General features: G+C 39.5%; 2 protein-coding genes across 5 annotated transcripts in view; one reads left to right on the top strand and one right to left on the bottom strand.

Annotated features, from left to right (window-relative positions):
- Window positions 1-8,779: 8,779 nt before the first annotated feature.
- RPL15 (ribosomal protein L15) lies at window positions 8,780-12,968 on the bottom strand. The gene is given in 4 exon segments (NM_001313778.1): window positions 8,780-10,720; window positions 11,566-11,702; window positions 12,089-12,271; window positions 12,925-12,968. Coding segments are annotated over 3 exon segments (615 nt in total). The 5' UTR covers window positions 12,261-12,271; window positions 12,925-12,968; the 3' UTR covers window positions 8,780-10,414.
- Window positions 12,091-22,379, top strand: part of NKIRAS1 (NFKB inhibitor interacting Ras like 1) — a 32,571-nt gene continuing 22,282 nt past the window's right edge. For 2 of the 4 annotated variants that reach the window (XM_038570710.1, XM_038570709.1), the window contains exons 1-3: window positions 13,166-13,321; window positions 15,515-15,599; window positions 20,659-20,771. Coding sequence is in view for 3 of the 4 variants with exons in the window: in XM_038570709.1 (XP_038426637.1) it covers window positions 20,678-20,771 (94 nt within the window). In the remaining variant the exon portion in view is untranslated. Of the gene's footprint in view, window positions 13,322-15,514; window positions 15,600-20,658; window positions 20,772-22,379 lie in introns of all 4 variants that reach the window. The other 2 variants (XM_038570707.1, XM_038570708.1) reach the window with 2 other exon arrangements.

Here is a 22,379-nt window from a genome sequence, read left to right on the forward strand (position 1 = left end):
AATATTCCATTGTGTTTATATATACCACATCTTCTTTATCCATTCATCTATCAATAGACATTTGGGTTGCTTCCATATCTTGGTTATTGTAAATAATGCTACAATAAACATAGGGGTGCATGTATCTTTTCAAATTAGTGTTCTCATTTTCTTTTTTTTTAAAGATTTTATTTATTCATAAGAGACAGAGAGGAAGGCAGAGACATAGGCAGAGGGAGAAGCGGGGTCCCTGCAGGGAGCCGGATGTGGGACTTGATCCCAGGACCCAGGGATCACACCCTGAGCCAAAGGCAGACACTCAACCACTGAGCCACCCAGGTGCTCATGTTTTAATTTTCTTTGTAAATATCCAGGAGTGGAATTTGTGAATTATATGATAATTCTATTTTTAATTTTTTGAGGAACTTTATGCTGTTTTCCACAGTGGCCACACCAGTTTGCATTCCCCCAACAGTGTATGAGGGCTCCTTTTCCTCCACACTCTCCGCAATGCTTATTTCTTATGCTTTTTATTTTAGCCATTCTGATAGATATGGGGTGGCATCTCATTGTGGTTTTGATTTACATTTACTTGATGAGTGATGTTGAGCATCTTTTCATGTGTTTGTTGGCCATCTGTGTGTTTTCTTTGGAGAAATATTTGTTCATGTCTTCTGCCCATTTTTAATTGCATTATTTGGTTTTTTGGTGTTGAGCTGTACAATTTTTAAAAATATATTTTGGAGGGATCCCTGGGTGGCTCAGCGGTTTAGCCCCTGCCTTCGGCCCAGGGCATGATCCTGGAGTCCCAGGATCAAGTCCCACATCGGGCTCCCTGCATGGAGCCTGCTTCTCCCTCTGCCAGTGTCTCTGCCTCTCTCTCACACATCTCTGTGTTTCTCATGAATAAATAAATAAAATCTTTTATATATATATGTATATATATATATATATATACATATATGTAGAGAGAGAGAGGATAGTAACCCTTTATCAAATATGTCATTTACAAATATTGTCTCTGATCTCACAAGTTGTCTCTTAGTTTTGTTGACTGTTACTTTTGCTGTGCAGAAGCTTTTTTTTTTTTTTTTTTTTTGCAGAAGCTTTTTATTTTGATGTAGCCCCAATAGTTTATCTTTACTTTGTTTGCCTTGTCTGAGGAGACATATCTGGAAAAATGGTGTTATGACTGATGTCAGAGAAACTACTACCTATGCTCTTTTCTAGGATTTTCATGGTTTCAGGTCTCATATTTAGGCCCTTAATCCATTTTGAGTTCATTTTTGTGTATGATGTAAGAAAGTGGTCCACTTTCATTCTTTTGGGTATTGCTGTCCAGTTTTCCCAACTGTCTTTTTGATGAAGAGACTTTTTCTCATTGCATATTTTTCCTTCCTTGGTCATAGATTAATTGACCACATAATCATAGGTTTATTTCTGGGCTTTCATTCTGTTCCATTAATCCATGTGTCTGTTTTTGTGCTAGTACCATACTATTTGATTACTATAGCTTTGTAGTATATATTGAAATCTGAGATTGTGATACCTCCAGTTTTGTTCTTTTTCAAGATTGCTTTAGCTATTCGGGGTCTTTTGTAGTTCCACACAAATTTTAGGATTATCTATTCTATTTCTGTGAAAAATGCTGTTGGCATTTTGATAGAGATGGTATTAATTTTATAGATTTCTTTGGGTAGTTTGGACATTTTAACAATATTTGTTCTTCCAATCTATGAGCATAGTGTATCTTACCATTTGTTCGTGTCATCTTCAATTTCTTTCATCATTGTTTTATAGTTTTCAGATTATGGGTCTTTTATCTCCCTGCTTAAGTTTATGCCAAGGTATTTTATTCTTTTTGGTGCAATTATAAATGGGATGTTTTTTAAGTTCTTTTTTCTGCTACCTCATTATTAGTGTATGGAAATGCAACAGATTTGTGTATATTGATTTTGAATCCTGCAAGTTTACTGAATTCATTTATTCTAGTTGTTTTTTTGGTGGAGTCTTTAGGATTTTCTGTATACAGTATCCTGTTATGTATAAATAGTGAAAACTTTACTTCTTATTTCTTTTTCTTGTCTGATTGCTATGGCTAGGACTTTCAATACTATGTTGAATAAAGGTAGGGAGAATGAACATCCTTGTCTAATTCCTGACCTTAGAGGGAAAGCTTTTAGTTTTTCACCAAAGAATATAACATTAATTGTGGATTTTTTGTATTTGCCCTTTATTATGTTGAGGTATGTTCCCTCTAAACCTACTTGGTTGAGGAGTTTTATCATGAATGTATGTTATACTTTGTCAAATGCTTTCTCTGCATCTGTCAAAATGATCACACAATTTTTATCCTGTCTCTTGTTTATGTGATGTATCATGTTGACAGATTTGCAAATATTGAACTATATTTGCATCCCAGGACTAAATCCCACTTGATAGTGGTGAATGTTTTTTTAATGTGTTGTTGGATTCTGTTTGCTAATATTTTGTTGAAGATTTTTACATCAATATTCATGTGAGATATTGCCCTGTAGTTCTCCTTTTCTGTGGTGTCTTTATCTGGTTTTGGTAATAGGGTAATGCTAGCCTCATAGAATGAATTTGGAAGGTTTTCTTCCTCTTCTATTTTTTGGAACAGTTAAATGAAGAGGTATTAACTTTTCTTTAAATGTTTGACGGAATTCACCTGTGAAGCTGTCCAGTCCCAGACTTTGTTTATTGGGATTTTTTATTTTGAATACTGATGCAATTTCATTGCTGATAATTGGTCTGTTCAAATTTTCTGTTTCTTCCTGATTTAGTTTTGGGAGGTTATATGTTCCTATGAATTTACCCATTTCTTCTAGGTTGTTCAATTTTGGGGCATATAATTTTTCATAATATTCTCTTATAATCCTTTGTATTTTTGTGGTGTCAGTTGTTATTTCCTCTCTATCATTTCTGATTTTGTTTGAGTTCTTTCTTTCTCTCTCTCTCTCTCTCTTATGAATCTAGCTAAAGGCTTATCGATTTTGTTGACTTTTTCAAAGAACCAGCTCCTAGTTTCATGGATCTGTTCTATTGTTTTTTAGTTTCTACTTTATTTATGCCCCAATCTTTATTATTTCCTTTCTTCTCCTGGTTTCGGGTTTTCTGTGTTCTTCTTTTTCTAGGTCCTTTAGGTGTCTGATTACTCTGTTATTTGAGATTTTTCTTGCTTCTGGAGGTAAAAAAAAAAAAAAAAAAAAAAAAAAGGCAGTGGCTTTTGAAACATGCAGTGACATTTATGAAGAGTAATAAGAAAAAGAGCACCAGTTTGAAACAATAATAATACTGTTGCTCAAAGCATTTTCAAAACTTCAAAAGTGTTTTAATTACAAATCACATAAAAACAATGATATTGTAGCCTTAGACATATTAACTTCTACCATTACATTGTAGGATGGGTTACGTTAGGGAAAATTTTCAGTTGGAAGCTAACATCTTCAGTGGCGATTTCTATCTTTGGGTTTGGCATTTCTTGGTCTTCTCCTCAGGTTTTGTATTGGAGACCTCCTGTTCTCTCTTCACTGACTAACTATAAGAAAGGGAAGAACCAGCGTACAGTGAGGACATAGAGGAGCAAATCTATGAGCAGTCATTATACCAACATATATCGTACAAAAACTAATAAGAATGAACAAATTAGAGAACTAAATTGGGAGGGTGGGAACATTTAGCAATTTTTTATCTTAATCACAATGCTAATGCTGGGTATGTTGACAGCAATAGATTCTAAAAGATCCTACCCATAGAATCCAACTACAGGCGAACAGACAAGATTCTTTAACTTGGCTGATCATATTGTAGATTTTCCTTTCTGATAAGTGAAACTTCTAGCTTAGTTATAATCAGCCTCTGGGGTGCCTAGCTGGCTCAGTCGGAAGAGCATGCTACTCTTGATCTTGGGGCTGTGAGTTCAAGCCCTTTGTTGGGTGTAGAGATTACCAAAAATAAATAAACTTTAAAAAATAAACCTCTAGAATCTAAATGGTATGTTTATAGTCTCAGAAAATGAAGTTTAGTGATTAGATGTCTGATAATTACATTACTCATCAATTACTATTTCTAAACCAAATAGGATTGCCAAATAATCAACCTCTCTTTAAATGACAATGAGAATTGAAAGCAAAAGAGTTCAGATGTTCATAACATGCCAATTAAAGTAAATGGTCAGTCAATTTTGGGGGGTGGTGAGTCGTCCTTTACTAAGATTTGAGAGTGAGCTGTGAAGTATGTTCCAGCTTCATTAAATTTGAATGCTCAAATTATGAGTTTTAAAGATACAAGCTAACTATGCCACCTTTGCAGCGATTTTTTTCTAGGGAAACTTAATCAGTGTTTCCTAATAGAGATCTCTATTTTATCCATCATATAAAAATAGGTTGAAAACTGTATTATGGTTAATCATTTTTTAAAAATAGGCTCCATGCCCAGTCTGGAGCCCAATGCAGGCAGGGCTTGAGCTCATGATTCTGAGATTGAGACCTGAGCTGAGACCAAGAGCTGGATGCTTACCCAACTGAATCACCCAGGTGCCCCTGAAGAACTGATTTTTTAAATTCTATTTAATTTAAATATAGTCACAGCTGACTAGTGGCTACCATATTGGATGGCACAATCCTAGAGTATCTTTCAGTAAATATTTGTGTAGTTTCCAGGAAAGAAGCCATGTCACATAATAAAGTGGCAGGTTAATTGGTTGCAGTTGTATGTATATAACATTAATTTGCAAAAAAAAAAAAAAAAAAAAAAAATCAACACAGTAGGGGGTTGCATTCTCTGTAGAGTGTTTAAAAACAACAAAAGCTGACTAAAAGTCTGTTCTTATTACCATTACATGCTGACAATTCTAGGCTATGTCAGTTATAGAGTACTCCTCTCTACCAGAGTGGACTACAGTTTCTGCTCTGCCCCCTTGGTATACCAGTTATTCTCCATAATACATCACTTGTATATAAGGACAAAAGAAAATCAAATGGATTAGTGTATGTGATGACTATTAGAGCTATTCACAAATACATGGTTCTTCCTCTTTCCAGGCACATGGTAAGATTATACTTCCTTACCCTTTGATTTCACACTTGCTTCAGAAAATCTTCTCAGCAGAAGCACTAAAAGGCAGGGCAAAAAAAGAAAAAAAAATCAAAAGGCAAAAATAAATAAATAAAAAATAAGAGCTAGGGCATGCTATACTGTGTTCTCTTTGCCCTTTGCCATGGCCACATGGCAATATTCCAGAAAGTGGCTACTCCAATAGCCTGGTTTGTGGAGAGAGGATCATGATGAACTTTCAATGAACATGTAGTATATGCAAGGAATAAACCTTTATTATTTTAAGCCACTGAAATTTGGGGGAATGTTTGTTACTATAGCTTAATCAAGTCTGCATTACTGATACAATATACCTACTAATATCCCTTAGTGATTTCAGAATTTAGAGATAAAATCACAGCTTAGAATCAAAAGAATAAAAATGAACAGTTGAGTTTCCAGAACTTATTCTACAGAAAGTCATCTTTAAGAATATTTTTTATTCCAAAAGAATTAACATATAGTGTTATATGAGTTTCAGGTGTACCATACAATGATTCAACAATTCTACACTCAATTCTTATCAGGATGAGCATACTCTTTTTTCCCCCCCGATTTTATTGATTTATTTGAGAGAAGGAAAGTGAGTGAGAGAGATGGTGAGCATGAGCAAGGGAAGGACAGAGGGAGAAGCAGACTCCTCACTGAGCAGGGAGTCAGAAATGGGGCTCGATCCCCGGAGAGCATGACCTAAGCTGAATACAGATGCTTAACTGATTGAGCCACCGAGGTGCCCCATTAAGTGTACTTTTAATCACCTTCACTTATTTCACCCATCCCTCCACTCACCTCCCCTTTAGTAACCACCAATTTGTTCTCTGTATTTGTTTGGGTTTTTTGTTTGTCTCTCTTTCTCTTTGTTCATTTGTTTTGTTTCTTGAATTCTACATGAGTGAAATCATACAGTAGTTGTCTTTCTCTGACTTATTTGTTAGCATTATACCCTCTAGATCCAAACATGTTGTTGCAAATAGCAAGATTTCATTCTTTTTTTTTTAATATATTTTTTATTTATTTATGATAGTCATACAGAGAGAGAGAGAGAGAGGGGCAGAGACACAGGCAGAGGGAGAAGCAGGCTCCATGCACCAGGAGCCCGACGTGGGATTCGATCCCGGGTCTCCAGGATCGCGCCCTGGGCCAAAGGCAGGCGCCAAACCACTGCGCCACCGAGGGATCCCAGATTTCATTCTTTTTTATGGCTGAGTAATATTCCATTGTGTATATATGTGTGTGTGCAAATACGTACACACCCACAGACACACACACAACCTCTTCTTTATTCATTTATCTATAATGGACGTTTGGGTTGTTTCCATATCTTGGCTATTGTAAATAATGTTACAATAAACATAGGGGTGCATATATCTCTTCAAATTAGTGTTTTCATTTTCTTTGGGTAAATAGGAGGGGAATTTCTAGATCATATGGTAATTCTGTTTTTTAATTTTTTGAGGAACCTCCATACTATTTTCCACAGGGCTGTACCAATTTGCATTCCCAACAGTCCATGGGGTTCCTTTTTTTCCACACCCTCCTCAATGCTTCTTGTGCTTCTGTGTTGTTTTTTATTTTATTTTTGCCATTCTGACATCTGTGAGGTGAAACTTCATTGTGTTTTTAATTTGTATTTACTTGATGGTGAGTGATGTTGAACATCTTTTCGTGTGTCTGTTGGCCATCTATATGTCTTCTTTTAAGAAATGTTTGTTCATGTCTGCTGCCCATTTTTAGTTGGATTACTTGCTTTTTTCAGTGTTCAGTTGTACAAGTTCTTTATATATTTTAGATATGAACCATCTATCAGATATATCATTTGCAAATGGCTTCTTCCATACTGTAGGCTTTTAGTTTTGATTGTTTCCTTTGCTGTGCAGAAGTTTTTTACTTTGATGTAGTCCCAATAGTTTATCTTTGTTTTTGTTTCTCTTGCCTGAGGAGACGTATCTAGAATAATGTTACTATGGCCAGTATCAGAGAAATTGCTGCTTATGCTCTCTTCTGGGATTTTCATGGTTGCAGGTCTCACATTAGGTCTCTTATCAATTTTGAGTTTACTCTTGCGTATGGTGTAAGAAAGTGATTCAGCTACAAGACCCTTAAGAGAGGAGAAATGGTTAGTAGTAATGAGCTAGCAGCCACCCTCTATTTAATATAACATGCTGCTTAGGAGTATGGATTCTGATAGAAAAATGGACAAAAGATTATAATGAAAGGTCACTGTAAAGCAAACCTAAGACTCTTAAACATATAAATGATGCTCAACTTTACTTATTGAATTAGGGTCAAGCTAGGCTAGGCTGCCATAAGAATGAACACAACTAATACAGCAGCTTAACACAAAATTTTCTTACTTGCCCAGTCTGATAGGGATTGAGCAGCTTTCATTCATCTTGTAGCTATGCTACCTGGATCATTGGCCTCCACTGGCATACTAACCCTTGATTGTCTTGGAGGAAGCAATATATCATTTGTGTTCATTCTGCTGGCAAGAATGTCATAAAACTCCTACCTAAAATGTACAAAGGATTAGGAAAATACAGTTTTGGCATGTGTCCAGAAAAAAAAAAAAAGGCTATGGTGTGCACATGGCTTTGCCTCTGCAAAAATGAAACTAGGTAAGAATACCATTTTTCCTATCAGACTGGCAGAGCAGAATTTCTCTACCAACATAGTTTTTAACTGCCATTCTACTTCTAGGAATTTATCCTACAAACAGATATATGCAAAACAATTTTTTAAAAGCAACCAGATTGTAAATAATCTTAAATGTTCATGAGAAGGGGTCACATCAAATTATGATGTGTCCATATGATGGAATACCATGCAGTTAGGCTGAGATAGCCTCTGAGATATGTAACTAAATGAAAAAAAAAATCAACATTTCAACATTCGGGTAAAAGAGGGAAGTATGTGTTATTTGTACATGTATCAAATAAATCTCCTGATGGAAAAATAAAAAAAAACTGATCAGATTGATTGCCTCCAGAAGGGGAACCGAAGGGGGAGACTTACTTTAAACTTTAGTTGTACTTTTTGAATTTTTAGCCATGTCAATTTATTAGTCAAAATCTCGACTTCATTTTATTGGGAGTATGAATTCAGCCACTTTGTGACCTTGAGGAAGTTGCTTCATCTTTAGGTCTGTGTGCTTATCAGAGAAAAAGTTAAAACTTACACTTGTGGGGTGTGAGAAACCAACTGCTCTATTTCTAAAGAAAATTGTAATTGATTTGGTACGTTTTAATCACATTGACCTAGAAATACTAAAGCAAACAGGAATGGCTTGTTGGATTGTCAGGGAAAGCCTCTTAAGGGACATCTAATACCTGGAGTCTTCTCACAAAGGCATTAGGAGTGCTTGGCTTGTCTGAAAATTAGCAAGGAAGCTGCAGTATTAAATGAGGACAGCAGCAGGACATAGAGTTCAGTTGTGGGAAGTCTAAGGATCATACAAGCTAAGACTTCAGCTTCCAGCACTGGAATGACCACACTTAAATAGCTCCAGTAGGGAGAGAAAACTATAGGGTAGCAAGAATAGAAGCAAGTCCTTTCTGGAGAAGGAACAGTATGTTTATCCTGATCCCTCCCCCTCTTCTTCCCAAATTAGCGTTGTTTGAAAAAAAAATTTTTAAGGGGTTTTTCTAGTTCATGCAAGAACCAAAGAACCAAAAGAAAAAAATTCTCAAGACTAAGTACCGTATTTTATTTCCTCTCAAAGTAGCTGTTTCTGCCATTACAATTTTTTCGTTAGGGTATTTGGTTTGCTTATTAGTACTAGATGACAAGAAATAACAGGTCCATTTTAGTTTAATAAACATTTATTCCTTTAGTTGAACAAACTCTACACACAAAATATATGGTTTAGGATCTCTTTTTGAGTGGAAAGGAATTTAGGTCTCAAGGTTTTGAGCCTGTTTTCTGGAAATCATTTAACTACGCCTAAGACTCCTGAAAAAAAATATAAAAACTGCTTCAAGGAAACCAGCAATTAGATGGATTAAGCCAGCAAACTTAGAACTGGGGCAATTCCTCTCCTTTGTTTCCTCAAATTCACTCTGGGAAACAGAAACCTCATCTACTGGAAGACAGAATGGAAACAATGTGGTGGTATACCTTACATCAAGGTGGGCACAACTGGGCTGGCAAGTTTATGCAATGGCAAGTATTTTGAGGGGTCTGAATAAGGATGAGAAAAGTTAACTGTGGAGAACACATGTAAGGATCAGAATGGAAACTGACATATTGACACCAACTAGGAGACTTTCTCAATAGCCTAAGGGAATTGGACAAGTGGGTTGACCCAGAGAATTAGTACTTGGAATGAGTAATGATGTACTTTTAAAGCCAACCCTATTTTTTCCTCTAAGGTGTCTAGTGGATAAAGACCAGGGATAAAGTATTTAAAATTCTGATCAAAGTTAACTTTATCTTCACACTTGAAAGGCTGATGGTCACCATTTTCCCAATTCTAGCATTAGTTACTAGCTTACAAACCTTAAGGTAAAGTCTTATTTGCCTAATGTTCAATTTCCATCAGTTTTCATATAGACCAGAGTAAATACCATTAACTGACTGCTTAGTATGAAATTCGGTATTCTACATTAAGTTGTGGGATAAAACCAGGAGCCTCCACTTTTTATGTGGATTTCAATGGTACTGTGGAGGAAACCCATGCAATTTTGCTTCCATTGTGCAGAATTATTTTCATTTTTAAGAAAACCTTCTTACAACAGGTTTGTTCAATTTTTTAAAAATGGTGGCATTCTTTCCAAAGCAGCAGTTACATAATTGGAACACTGGATTCAATCTAAAAATGTGTTTCCTATTTAACACTGTTCTGCATACGATCACGATTAAAGATTAGGATATTTTTTCACATTTCTAAGCAAAATCCAGTTTAAAAAGGTTGTTCTTACCAAACCCCTAAAAACGGCCATTTGAGAGTAAACCAGAGCATCTCAGCACCCCATGAAGCTGTAGGTTTCATTACATGCACCAACAAATCTACATGGCTAGCTTCTGCATTCCACTTTTACAGAATTTATTTTACACCTATTATACCAAACAGCATTTTAAACACTGACATATAAACTCCCTAATAAGATAAAGCAAAGACAAAAGCGTTTATCTTATTAGAAACAAGATACACCATCACTTATAGTCTTCAAACATTATTGCACTTTTCATAATTTGACAATGCATTCATGGGACAATCTGCAGACAACTAATTTTAACAGACAAATTAAAGAACACTTTTAAGCAGACATGACTGTCCTAAATTGTTTATTAGGTAAGAATTTTACAAACATTACTTATATTAGCGGTAACGGTGGAGCTGGAGAGTATTGCGCCTTCTCCATGCCGCACGGCGAGAACCACCAATAGTGTGGTGGAACTTGTGACCCTTCCCAAGGCCACGACTCTTGCGGCCTGCAGAGGTCAGCCCTCGCATCTCCCTGTGTTTGTGGACTGGTTTGGTGATCCACTGGGTGTCAGGATTTCTTCTGATAGCTTTATGGAATGGATCAATGAGGATAACCTCAAAGAATTTGTATGTGGAATCTTCGCCAACCCAATAAGAATTCAAGACTCTCAGAGCTCCGCAGTGGCGTCCAGCTCGCTCCTAGAACAGGAAAAAAGGCCCAAGGTCAGCCTCCCATTTCCCACAGTAGGAAGTTAGGAAGTAGGAATTCCCTTTAATTTACCACACTAGGCAAGAGACAAGGCTGTTCACTAACTGCTTGAATATTTACTAAAGATTTACCCAGGGGTTAGGACCCCAAATACAGTTAAGACTTACTGAAGTAACACACAAAACATTCTATAACTTTAAACCATTGCTACTATCACCACCCCCCCCCCCCCCGACTAAGGCACGAATGCTAATTTCTATTAAAATTGAGGAACTTAGTCTTTCCCTAACACAGTTGAGGGATCAACAAACCTTTCATACAGAACCCTAATATTTAGCACATTATTTTAGGCTTTGCAAGCCACAAGTCTCTAGTTTAAGTCATCTTTGCCTTTTCTTTTAAAAACAAAACATTTTTAGCTTACAGAAGGTAACAAACCCTTGCTTGTCAACCTCTGGGGCAGACAGAGCACAGCTTCATTTAATGCAGAAAAACAACTTACAACCAAATATAGAAAATCAGCCATATGCACAGCTTCTGTGCATCCAGGGGAGATGTGCTCTCAAGACCAAGTTTACTGCCCTTCAAAAGCTTAGGTTCCAAGGTCCACATTAATCATAAAACTTTCCATTATACAGAGACAGATTAGTAACAAAGACTAAGACCGACAGCAATGCTTTACTAAGACAGCTCAGTAAAAATCACAAACACAACAGGGTTCACCTACGTACAAGTTAATAATTAGAAAAGGTGCTCAAAAAAAAAGAAAAGTTGCTCAAATCCTTCTCCACTACCTCCAGGTGACTGATACAACTGCTACTGAAAAATCACTTACCTCTGCAACAGACTGAAGGCTTCGGGCAAACTTTAGCTGGTTAACACCATGATGGACAGGCTTGCCATAGGTAGCACCCTTAGGAACTGGGCGTTTGCGGCCACCACGACGCACACGAATCCGATATATGACATAACCTATACAAACAAATCGACAGTGGTCTTATATAAGCCAAATAATAAATATCTGAAGGTAAAACAAATATCCATTTAAGACTTACTCTAAAAATAAACCCATTCCAGTGTTTCTCGAAGTACACACGGAGAATAATTTCTCATTCCCACTCTACAATTTATTTTGCTTTAGTCCGATTCCTACAGACTTGTAACGCAGAACGTCTTTGGTACTTTATAGACAATTGTGTTCAGTGTTTATCGGTCAAGAATTTCTGTGCGTTGCTAGCTGAAGACAGTTTCTACCAACACCTTAAGTGAAAGAAGACATTGGGGCCACAGTACACCTAATTACCAGCTTCCTAACATTCCCCGAGGAACATCATCTGATCCATGCAGAGACCACTCACCTTGCTTGGCCTTGTAGCCCAGTCTGCGCGCTTTATCGGGCCGGGTTGGGCGGGGGGCCCTGTGGAGCGCAGAGAGCTGGCGATACTGCCAGCAGCGCACCCGGAGAAGAAAGCGCATGACGTCGGACTGCTTCTTCCTCCATAGCTCCTGGATGTACTTGTACGCACCCATCTCGGCCTACCCTGGAGACAAAAAACACCATGCATTTAAAATGAGACGACCGCGTCCGTCCATCTTAGTTCCCCACCCGCCATAAGGAAACCGGAGACTGAAAATGGCTCTTCGCGAACTGCAGGGGATAGCTGCGCCCTAGGAGCACGGCTGTCACCTCTGCGACCCCAGCGCAGGGACTCGGTACATTTCTGTCGGACGAACGGATGGCGCTAGATGGGCATGGGGGCGGGGAGGCTGCTGAATGCAGCGGGCGGCGTCCCCAAGGCCCTGGCCTGCAAAGAGACCTCGCTGATGCCCTAGGGAAGGTACTGTAGCCGCTGCCCCTGAAGGAGGACTCTCGAGGAAAAAGCCCTTACTCCACTCAACCCACAGGCCTCGCTCGCTTTAGGACCCTCTTGGCCCGGCCTTCCGTCCCTCAGCCTCAGGCTTCCTTTCCTTCACGCTCCCGGCCCCGCTCGAATTCGCGCCGCCATCACATCACCGCCCCAGCCCGCCCGGGGGCCGCCTCCGCACGCCCGCGCAGCCCCGCATCCTGACCGAACTCGCGCCGCACAGGTGGCAGGAGGAGCTCCGAGGACACAGGGTCCCCGAGTCTGGATGGCTGAGGCAAAGACCGATGAGCGGCGGATGGAGCAGCGAATTCTACCAACACACAGCCTACCTGATGGCTGCCGCCAGACGGAAAGGAAAGAGCCCTTCTCCCACAATCCTTTTTGGGCTCCTCCCCCACAGCGGCGAGCCTCTTTCCGGTGGAAGGCTGCGGCTCCCACAGCCTCATGGGACATGTAGTTCGGTGCAGCCCGCGGTGGGCGGAGCTCGGCCGGGATTGGGCGCAGCCTCCCCTCTTATCCCGCCCCCCGATCCTCAGGATTTGAGTTTGAGAGGCTGGGGCGGCCGAGAGGGCGGCAGTCCTCGGGAGGCGGCGGCGGGCGAGCGTCCAAGGCCGTCCTGCAGCCGGGAGGAGGCCGGTCGGGGGCGGGGCTCAGGGGGCCGAAGCCGGGGTGGAATCGCTCTGCCACAGCGCCGCTGTCTTTGGAGCCTGCGGAGCGGGTGTACAGGTGTGTGTCTTGAGGGACCGGGCGCCGCTTCGTGCACCGCAGGCTCCTTACCTGAGGAGCCGCAGCGGCTTCCCCGGGGCGGCGCTCCCCGTCCCCCTTCGCCCGGTAGCCGGGACCCCGACGCGCTCTGACAGACCCTCGTGGCGCTGCCCCGGCCGCCAGACAGGACGTTCGCGCTGCCAGGGCTTCGCGGTGGGGCGAGCGCCCGCCCCGGACTTCACCCCCGCAGGCCCGGGTTCCGGGGGATTTTGCCCCAGAGGAGGGTCGGAGGGTGGGGAACCGGGGCGCCAGGGCCGCGAGCGCGGGCGGCTCGGCGCCTTTTCGTTTCCGTGCCTTTGCTGCGTACCGACTTCTAGATTTGCTACGTCAGAACCAATTTTTTTTTTTTTTTTTTTAGAAAGGCAAAATATTTTTGTGCCAAGACTTGGTTGGCAGGTACGAGTATTTCGAGAAGAAAAGCCAAGAAAATGCTGGCGTTGTGTGTGGCGCTCTTTATTGAAAAATAGTTTACCGGTTTTTTGTTTTTTGTTTTTTTTTTGTTGTTTTGTTTTTGTTTTTTTTTTTTTTTTTTTTTGCGTCTCCAGGATATTTTCATTTTTGATGCAGTCATGTAGTTCTAGCTTCTAACTTATTACCGGTTTGGGTTATTTTTCCCTTGATGTCTTATTTATTTACTTATTCATTTATTTAAAGATTTTATTTAGTTATTCCTGAGAGACAAGAGAGAAGCAGAGACACAAACCCCGGTGGGGAGCCCTATGCAGGACTAGATCCAGGAACTGCGGGATCACGCCCTGAGCCAAAGGCAGCCGCTCAACCACTGAGCCACCCAGGTGTTCTCCCCCACCCCCACCCCCTTCTTCATAAATCGTAGCTTTACCATTCCAGGAGTCCTCACATGGATCGTTGATTCATTCAGCAAATATTTATGAAATGCCTCCTCCCTGCCAGGTAGTGTCCCAACCCCTGGGGATGCAGCAATAGTGAATGCAGAAATTCTAGCTTTCTTGGAAATGGGCAATAAACATAAGTAAGGATATATATTAGGTAAAAAGTACCAAAGACGAACATTAGGGAAAGGAAGAGACAGCGAGGGTTAAGGTGGGGGAAGGATCAAAATTTTGGATGGAATATTCCAGGGTTAGTCTTCTTGAGAAAGAATATTTGAGAGAAAAACCCCAAGGATGTGAGCCTTGGAGATTTGGGGACTGATTTCAGTCAAGCTGGAGTATGCCTGGATTCGTACAGAACTTACAAGGAGGCAGTGTGATAGGAATCAACTCTTAAGGGAAACTAACAGATGACATCAGGTTTTTAGGGAGGACTTTGGGGTTTCACACTGCCTGAGATCAAAAACTTTTGAAAGGTTTTAAGCAGAAGGGTGACTTAGTTTCTAAAGGATTATTTGGATTGCAGTTTTGATGCCAAAAGAAGGGGAAAAGTTGAAGCAGAGAGAGTAGGAGGTTGTATTAGTTTTTTGCTAATCACGGCAGAAAATAACCAAATTTGTTGTCTTACACAGGTCAGAAATCTGTAGGCTAAAATCAGGCTGTTGTGTTCCTTTTAGTGAAACTAGAAGAGAATCCATTTGCTTGCTTTTTCCAACTTTTTTTTTTTTTTAAGATTTTATTTATTTGGGGTGCTTGAGTGGCCTGGTTGGTTAAGCATTTACCTTCAGCTCAGGTCACAGGGTCCTTGGATCAAGTCTGGCATTGGGCTCCCTACTCCACCGTGGGGAGCCTGCTTCTTCCTCTCCTGCCTGCCATTCCCCTTGCTTAAAGATATAATTATTTATTTGAGGGAGGGCGGGAGAGAGGCACAAGAGCAGGGGGAGGAGCAAAGGAGAGGGACAGGTGGACTCCATGCTGAGGGGCCAGTCCCACCACTCTGAGACCATGACCTGAGCCAAAACCAAGTCAGTTGCTCAACCAACTGAGCCACCAAGTCGCCCCTGCTTTTTCCAGCTTTTAGAGGCCACTTCTTTGGCCCCTTACCCCTCCTTCATTTTCAGAGCCAGCAGTATAGCATCTCCACATCTGTTTCTCTTTCTGACACACTTCTTTTCCTCTTATAAAAACACGTGTAATTACGTTGGGTTTACCCAGATAATCCAGGATAGTCTCCCCATCTCAAGGGTCCTAATTTAATCACAGCTGCTAAATTCCTTTACTGTGTGAAATAAAATACTCCCAGGTTTTGAGGATTATCATGAAGACATCTTTGAGAGACCAGGTGAGAGAAGATAGTGCCTGTGACTACTTCATTAGTGGTGGAGATGGTAAGTGGATATGTTTCAAAGGTGGAGGATTTACTGATGGATCAGATGTGGGGGTGTGAGAAAAAGGAGTCAAAGATGATTGGCTATAAAAAAAAGTATTAATTAAAAGAAATTAAAAAGGGGTGCCTGGTGGGCTCAGTCGTAAAGCATGCAACTCCTGATCTCAGGGTCATGAGTTTGAGCCCCATGTTGGACATAGAGATTACTTTAAAAAAAAAAATTAAAAAGTTGGATGAATCACTTGGAAAGGAGTTCTGGCACTGTGAATAATCGCTGCTAATTTCCTAATTAGTTTTTGCAGTTTTGTGTCTTCATTTGCAATTTGCAGTTTCTCAGGAGTTTTGCAAGATTTGGATTGGTATTTCCAATTGATTCTGAGATTTCTGAGGGCAGGTATCATTTCTGGTTTTGCTCCCTAGTTTGTCCCTTATGCCTGGCATTATGGTAAGACGTTAGTAAATACTTAATGAATAAAAGAATGGTAAAAATAAGATAAGATTTATTAAAAAGTAAAAAAATTAAAAATTAGAAAATAATGGTAAGCTGGAATCTGCTCATTATATTATGTGCAATACTGTTTGCAAAACTTTTAAAATGTTTATATAAATTTTTTATAAATGGATAAGTAAAAGTGTTATACCCAGTACCTGATGTTTGCATAAATAATAAATACACAGTGTAGAAATTTTCTTCATGTGAGGCTTCATAATATGATCTATGACATCTCTCTATGGCGTTAAGTGTTTCGGTATTAATATTGTTTTGGTAGCATTAAAGTTGTGTTTTACTTATAAAAGTAGAATAATTTCCTTAGAAAAACAGAAGTACTGACAGCTTTGGGCAGCTGTTTCTGATAACTCTTTAAAGGGATTATTTATTTACCAAGCTCAGTGTTTTCCACAGAAATGGATCAAGTCACCTTTTTATTCTCTAGAAACATTATTGATTAGCCTGGAAAGCAAAGCAATATGCAGTTAAGACTGCATTGGATTTTTGCCTGTTAAGTATATTCTCAAGTCATTTATATCAGATGAGGATTAATAGGTCACAGATTGAATTTTATTGTCCAGCAGTTACTTAGGGTGGGGACTGTACCAAGTAGTTGTAACTAGTACTTTACATTCGATAGTATCTGGGGTCCCTGGGTGGCTCAGTCACTTAAGTATCTAACCCTTCAGCCCAGATCTTGATCTCCAGGTTATGAGTTCAAGCCCCAGATTGGGCTGCATGCTGGGTGTAGAGCCTACAAAAAAACATTAGATATGAATTTTTTTTTAAATTCATACTTTAATTAGCAGGTTGCTAATCTTCAGCTTTAGGTAGTATTATTGAAGACAGCTAAAAACCTAGAATGTTTCAGTTATGCTTGGATTATGCTTGGATTAACTACATTTATCCTTTTATCTTCCTTTTGTTTTTGATGGTATAAAATATTTAACACGGATTATTCTGTTTCATCTTGCTTCTTGTAAAATACCTTCAAATCCTTACCTAGTGTTTGAGTAACTTCTATTCAGTTATTTTTACTATTTGCCTTGATGGAGATTCTCTGGATACTGAAACAACTCTCCCAGTTTATTTATATACACACATACATTCAAAGTAATGTATATATTTTTTAAAGGTTTTGCTTATTTATTTATGAGAGAGATACAGAGGCAGAGACATAGGCAGAGGGAGAAGCAGGCTCCCTCGGGGGAGCCTGATGCCAGACTTGATCCCAGGACTCCAGAATCACGATCTGAGCCAAAGGCAGACACTCAAATACAGGAGCCACCCAGGTATCCCAAAGTAATGTATACTTTTAAGACACTTCATCTGCTAATCCTAATATTAGTGAGTGATCAAAGTGCAATTGTAGAATGCCACTTTTAAAGCAAATATATTGAGACCACTTCCAAGACTGGAATATTTGATTTCTGGATTTCTCAGGATTCTATTGGTTTCAGCATTTTCCCAGTTTGCTGCAGTCCCCAGAAATCATATTTGCCTCCCTTTTATTGGGGGGGAGTGTCTATTGTTATTAATAATTGGGGTGTTTTTTCTTTTAACTACAACTTGTACCTGCCCTTTTAAAGCACTTGTGTTTATTTGAAGATTGATATAATGTGTAATGTATGGTAAAGGGACATTTTTTGATTGAACAGGAAGAGGAGAGAAGGTAAGTATTGGTATTGAGAAATTCCAAGGGATCCGTGGGTGGCTCAGTGGTTTGGCGCCTGCCTTTGGCCCCGGGGCGTGATCCTGGAGTCCCGGGATCGAGTCCCGCGTCGGGCTCCCGGCATGGAGCCTGCTTCTCCCTCTGCCTGTGTCTCTGCCTCTCTCTCTCTATGTCTATCATGAATTAAAAAAAAAAAAAAGAAATTCCACTGGGACTAATACATTTTTAGAGGAAGGGAAAAATCAATAGAAAAATTAGAATTTAGATTCCAGTAGCAACCTTTTCTGACAATAGAATTGTTCTGTGCTGCCAACATTTTTCTTATCCTCTGACAGATTTCTTTTTCATCCTCTTCGTTGGTGGCATGTGGTTAAGTGGCTACTTCCTTTAAATTTTAACTATCATTAAAAAAACCCTTTGAAAGAAAGATTCAATGATATCATAAAGTTACAGGAGACCACAATATGCAAAAAGAGTAGAATCCTATGATAAATGAGATGACACTAGATTAATCATAAATTCAGATGTAGAAAACCTTTTAAAATAGTCCATAGTGGGATGCCTGCGTGGCTCAATGGTTGAGTGTCTGCGTTCAGCTCAGGGTGGGATCCTGGGGTTCTGGGATTGAGTCCTGCATTGGGCTCCCCACAAGGAGCCTGCTTCTCCCTCTGCCTATGTCTCTGCTTCTCTCTCTGTGTTTCTCATAAATAAGTAAAATCTTAAAAAAAACAAAATAGTCCAAAGTTGCTGACATAGGAGATATCACACCATAGACGATCAGTGTGACACAAAGCTCTCCCCTTACAAATACAGGCTGAGAATTTTTCTATTGCAGTTGTGTTGAAAATATATTTTAAAAAGGAGACGCTCCTGGCTGGATCAGGTGGTAGAGCATGTGACCCCTAATCTCAGGTCATGAGTTTGAGTCCCACATTAGGCATAGAGATTACTTAAATATATGTGTGTGTGTGTCCCTTAAGAGAAGTAGTTCTCCTAGAAATAAGTGATAAATACTGTAGGGAAGATTTGGAAGGATCTTAGGTATACCACCACGAAATAATGGCTGCGTTACATAAATGATGATTATTTCTTTACTGGTAAAACATAGCGTATTGCTCTGGAAATCAGCACTGTGTTATTACTTTGCTACAATAATGGTAGCAGTAAAATTTTTTCTGTTAGCAGATTAGTGTTTGGGCTGATTTGGGGTCATAAAATATTATAGACTTGAGGTGCGTGAGTGGCTTAGTTAAGTGTCTCTTGGTTTCACCTTGGGTCTGATCTCAGGGTCATGCTGATCAAGCCCTGCATGGGGCCCTGTGTTGGGCTGCACTCAGCACAGAGTCTGCTTGAGATTCTCTCTCCCTCTCCCTCCCAATGCTCTTTCTCTAAAATAAATAAATCTTAAAAAAAAAAAGAAAAAGAAAAAGCAAACTTAAAAATAGATTCTCTGCCCCTCCCACCTTGGCTTGTGTACTTGCGTGCTCTGTCTCTGTCTCTCTCTGTAAAATAAATAAATATTATAGACTTTGAGGAAATAGAGTTATGGAAAGTTTGTTGCTTAATATTTTTAGTGTTGGTTAAAACATCCAGTACAGATGTAAAAACACATGCATACACAGAAAGGTATGTGGCAGCCCTTTGAATGCTTATCTGAATTTTTAAAAATATTTTATTTATTTATTTATTTATTTATTTATTTATTTATTTATTTATTTATTTATTTATTTGAGAGAGAGCATGAGCAGGGTTAGGGGCAGAGGGAGAGGAAGAGGAAGAAGCAGACTCCCCACTGAGTGGGGTCCCCAATGTAGGGCTCCTTCCCAGGAGGGAAGTATCATCACCTGGCAGACACTTAACTAAGCCACCCAAGTGCCTCTGAACTTTCTTGGTGTAGTATTTTCTGACTTCAAGGAGTTGTAACATCCCTTTTAGTCAGAGTTATTGCATATTCTACACTTCTAAGAAGAAAATTGAGGGAAATAAGGTGATGGAGATGGCAAAAGACAGTATAGAAATTTAAAGTCTCTTATCAGGTTATTCTTTTGTATTCAGTGAGCTTTTTTCCCTTTCTGCTCTGGCTTTTGGTACCTTGACTTCTGGAAAATAAAAGCTTCAGGGAAAATTAGAGAGAATGTTACCCTATTGTGCTCTTCCTTGGATGTGTTAGGATAAGCAATTTTTCTAGCATTAAGGAGTATGACTCCGCTCACTTCCTGATCCCAGCCTCAGGAATCCAGCCCCTCAGCAGGGAGTCTGCTTCTCCCTCTCCCTCTCCCTCTCCTGCCCACCCCCCCTTGCTTGTGCTCTCTATCAAATAAAATCTTAAGAAGAAGAAGAAGAATGACTCAAAAAGAAGTATGACAGAGAGCCCATGTGGAGACTGAAATCCAGTTTTTCACTCTCCTGAGAAAAGCCTCATGGCAATAATAGCATTAATGTTCCTCTAAAAAATCATGTACATTCTCTGAATTTTTATCTTTGTGCCTCTTTAAATTTTTTGCTTAAGTGTTTGATTTTTTTCCAGGTAAATAGCAGGCAGTGTCTTTCAAGGATTGGTTTCACCTAGTATTTGATTCAGATTCTTGTAGACTTAATTAGGGTTGAAATATTCTTTGTATAAAATGCTTCTTTTGTTTTGAAAGAAAAACATGTATTTATATCTACATGTGTTCTTACATTTACCTAGATTACCTCTGCAAAAATGCATAAGAAACTGTTAATACTATTGCTTTAAGGAGCAAATAGGAGACTAGGAATGGGATTTGGAAGGATATGTCTTATTGTATATATCCTTTTTTATTTTTGAAATTTTCTCCTGTGTGTGTATGGTTTATAGAAAGAAAGAAGTTGATTCGAACAGTATACAGTTTCACAGATCTTTTGTTCTCTTTACAGTGATCTATCCTGACAGAAGATGGGAAAGGGCTGCAAAGTTGTGGTCTGTGGCTTGTTATCTGTGGGGAAGACAGCAATTTTGGAGCAGCTCCTTTATGGGAATCATACTATTGGTAAGATTATTTTTCTCTAGTTTCTCTATAGGTTCTGGGAACTGCTCATTGGTCATGCTAACCTAAAGATGGGTGATGATGGTACACAAAACTGACGTGTAATCCAAAAGGACTAAAGGGTCGAAGAAGTCAACAAAGATTGAAATGAGAGGGGGCAGTGAGGAATAGGGGAGAGAAAAAAAAAATCTTTGTTCTTGAAATTCAACAGTATTTGCTGTAAGTTACAACAAGCAGGAAAACGTGTGTGTGTGTGTGTGTGTGTGTGTGTGTGTTCTTGTGTATTTACATAATAGTGGTCTCAGAGTCACAGAATCACTAATTTAAATATGCCCTGAATGACGATCTCATTCAAGTTTGGAACATGACTTTCCAATATTGCTATTTAAGTTTTAAAAATGAGGGTGCCTGAGTGGCTTAGTTAAGTGTCTGCCTTTGGCTCAGGTCATGATCCTGGGGTCCTGGGATGGAGCCCCACATCTGGCTCCCTGCTCAGCGGGGTGTCTGCTTCTCCCTCTCCCTCTGCCCCTCCTCCAGCTTATGCTCTCTCACACCCATGGTGAGCACACGCTCTCTTCTCTCTCTCAAATAAATAAAATCTTTTTAAAAAGTTTTATAAATGGAAGAAACCGTTATTTGCTCTAATATGACCTAATTTTGTGAATTGGATTATTTCATTCATTTTTTCATTCATTGAGTTTAATTAGTAAATACTTGCTGTATGGTACAGACTGTAATGAGGCCTGCAAGGGTACAGAAGTGAAGAAGAACACATCTCCAGCTTTAAGGAGATCATCGTTTAGTAGGACAGACATTATAGGTTAGAATGAAATGAGGTGTTAGATAAGTAGAACCATGATCTTCAAAGTATTTATCGTTGGCAAGTAGCTCAGGGGATGTTTCTGTCTTACTTTTATTAGCCACCTTGATGAGCTCTACTTTTCTTCCACCTTCCCAAAATAATATTTAGCAATTTTGGTTAAATCCATATTTATTTAGTTCTTATTATGATACTGATGCCTGCAGTTCTCAAATTTTTGGTTTCAGAATCCCTCTTGTTACAAATTCTGCAATATTGATTTTTTTTTTTTTTCTTTTAGAGATGGAGGGAAGGGGCAAAAGGAGATGGGGAGAGAGAATCTTAAGCAGGTTCCAGACGGGGCTCCATCTCACAACCCTGGGATCATGACTTGAGCCAAAATCAAGAATTGAATGCTTAACTGACTGAGCCACCCAGGTGCCCCTGCATTATTGATTCCTAATTTTTTTACTTCTCAATTCTAATTTATGCCTATGCAAAAATAAATTATGTCTAGGGGAAAAAATCCTTTATCCTCTTATAACCTCAAACAGGTTTTGTTTATGTAGGCTTTATCATTCAATATATTTTTTTTAATATATATATTTTTTAATTTTTATTTATTTATGATAGTCACACAGAGAGAGAGAGAGAGAGAGAGGCAGAGACACAGGCAGAGGGAGAAGCAGGCTCCATGCACCGGGAGCCCGACGTGGGATTCGATCCCGGGTCTCCAGGATCGCGCCCTGGGCCAAAGGCAGGCGCCAAACCGCTGCGCCACCCAGGGATCCCTCATTCAATATTTGTACTTT

The sequence above is a fragment of the Canis lupus genome, chromosome 23 (assembly GCF_011100685.1).
Source record: "Canis lupus familiaris isolate Mischka breed German Shepherd chromosome 23, alternate assembly UU_Cfam_GSD_1.0, whole genome shotgun sequence".
Classification (NCBI taxonomy): Eukaryota; Metazoa; Chordata; class Mammalia; order Carnivora; family Canidae; genus Canis; species Canis lupus.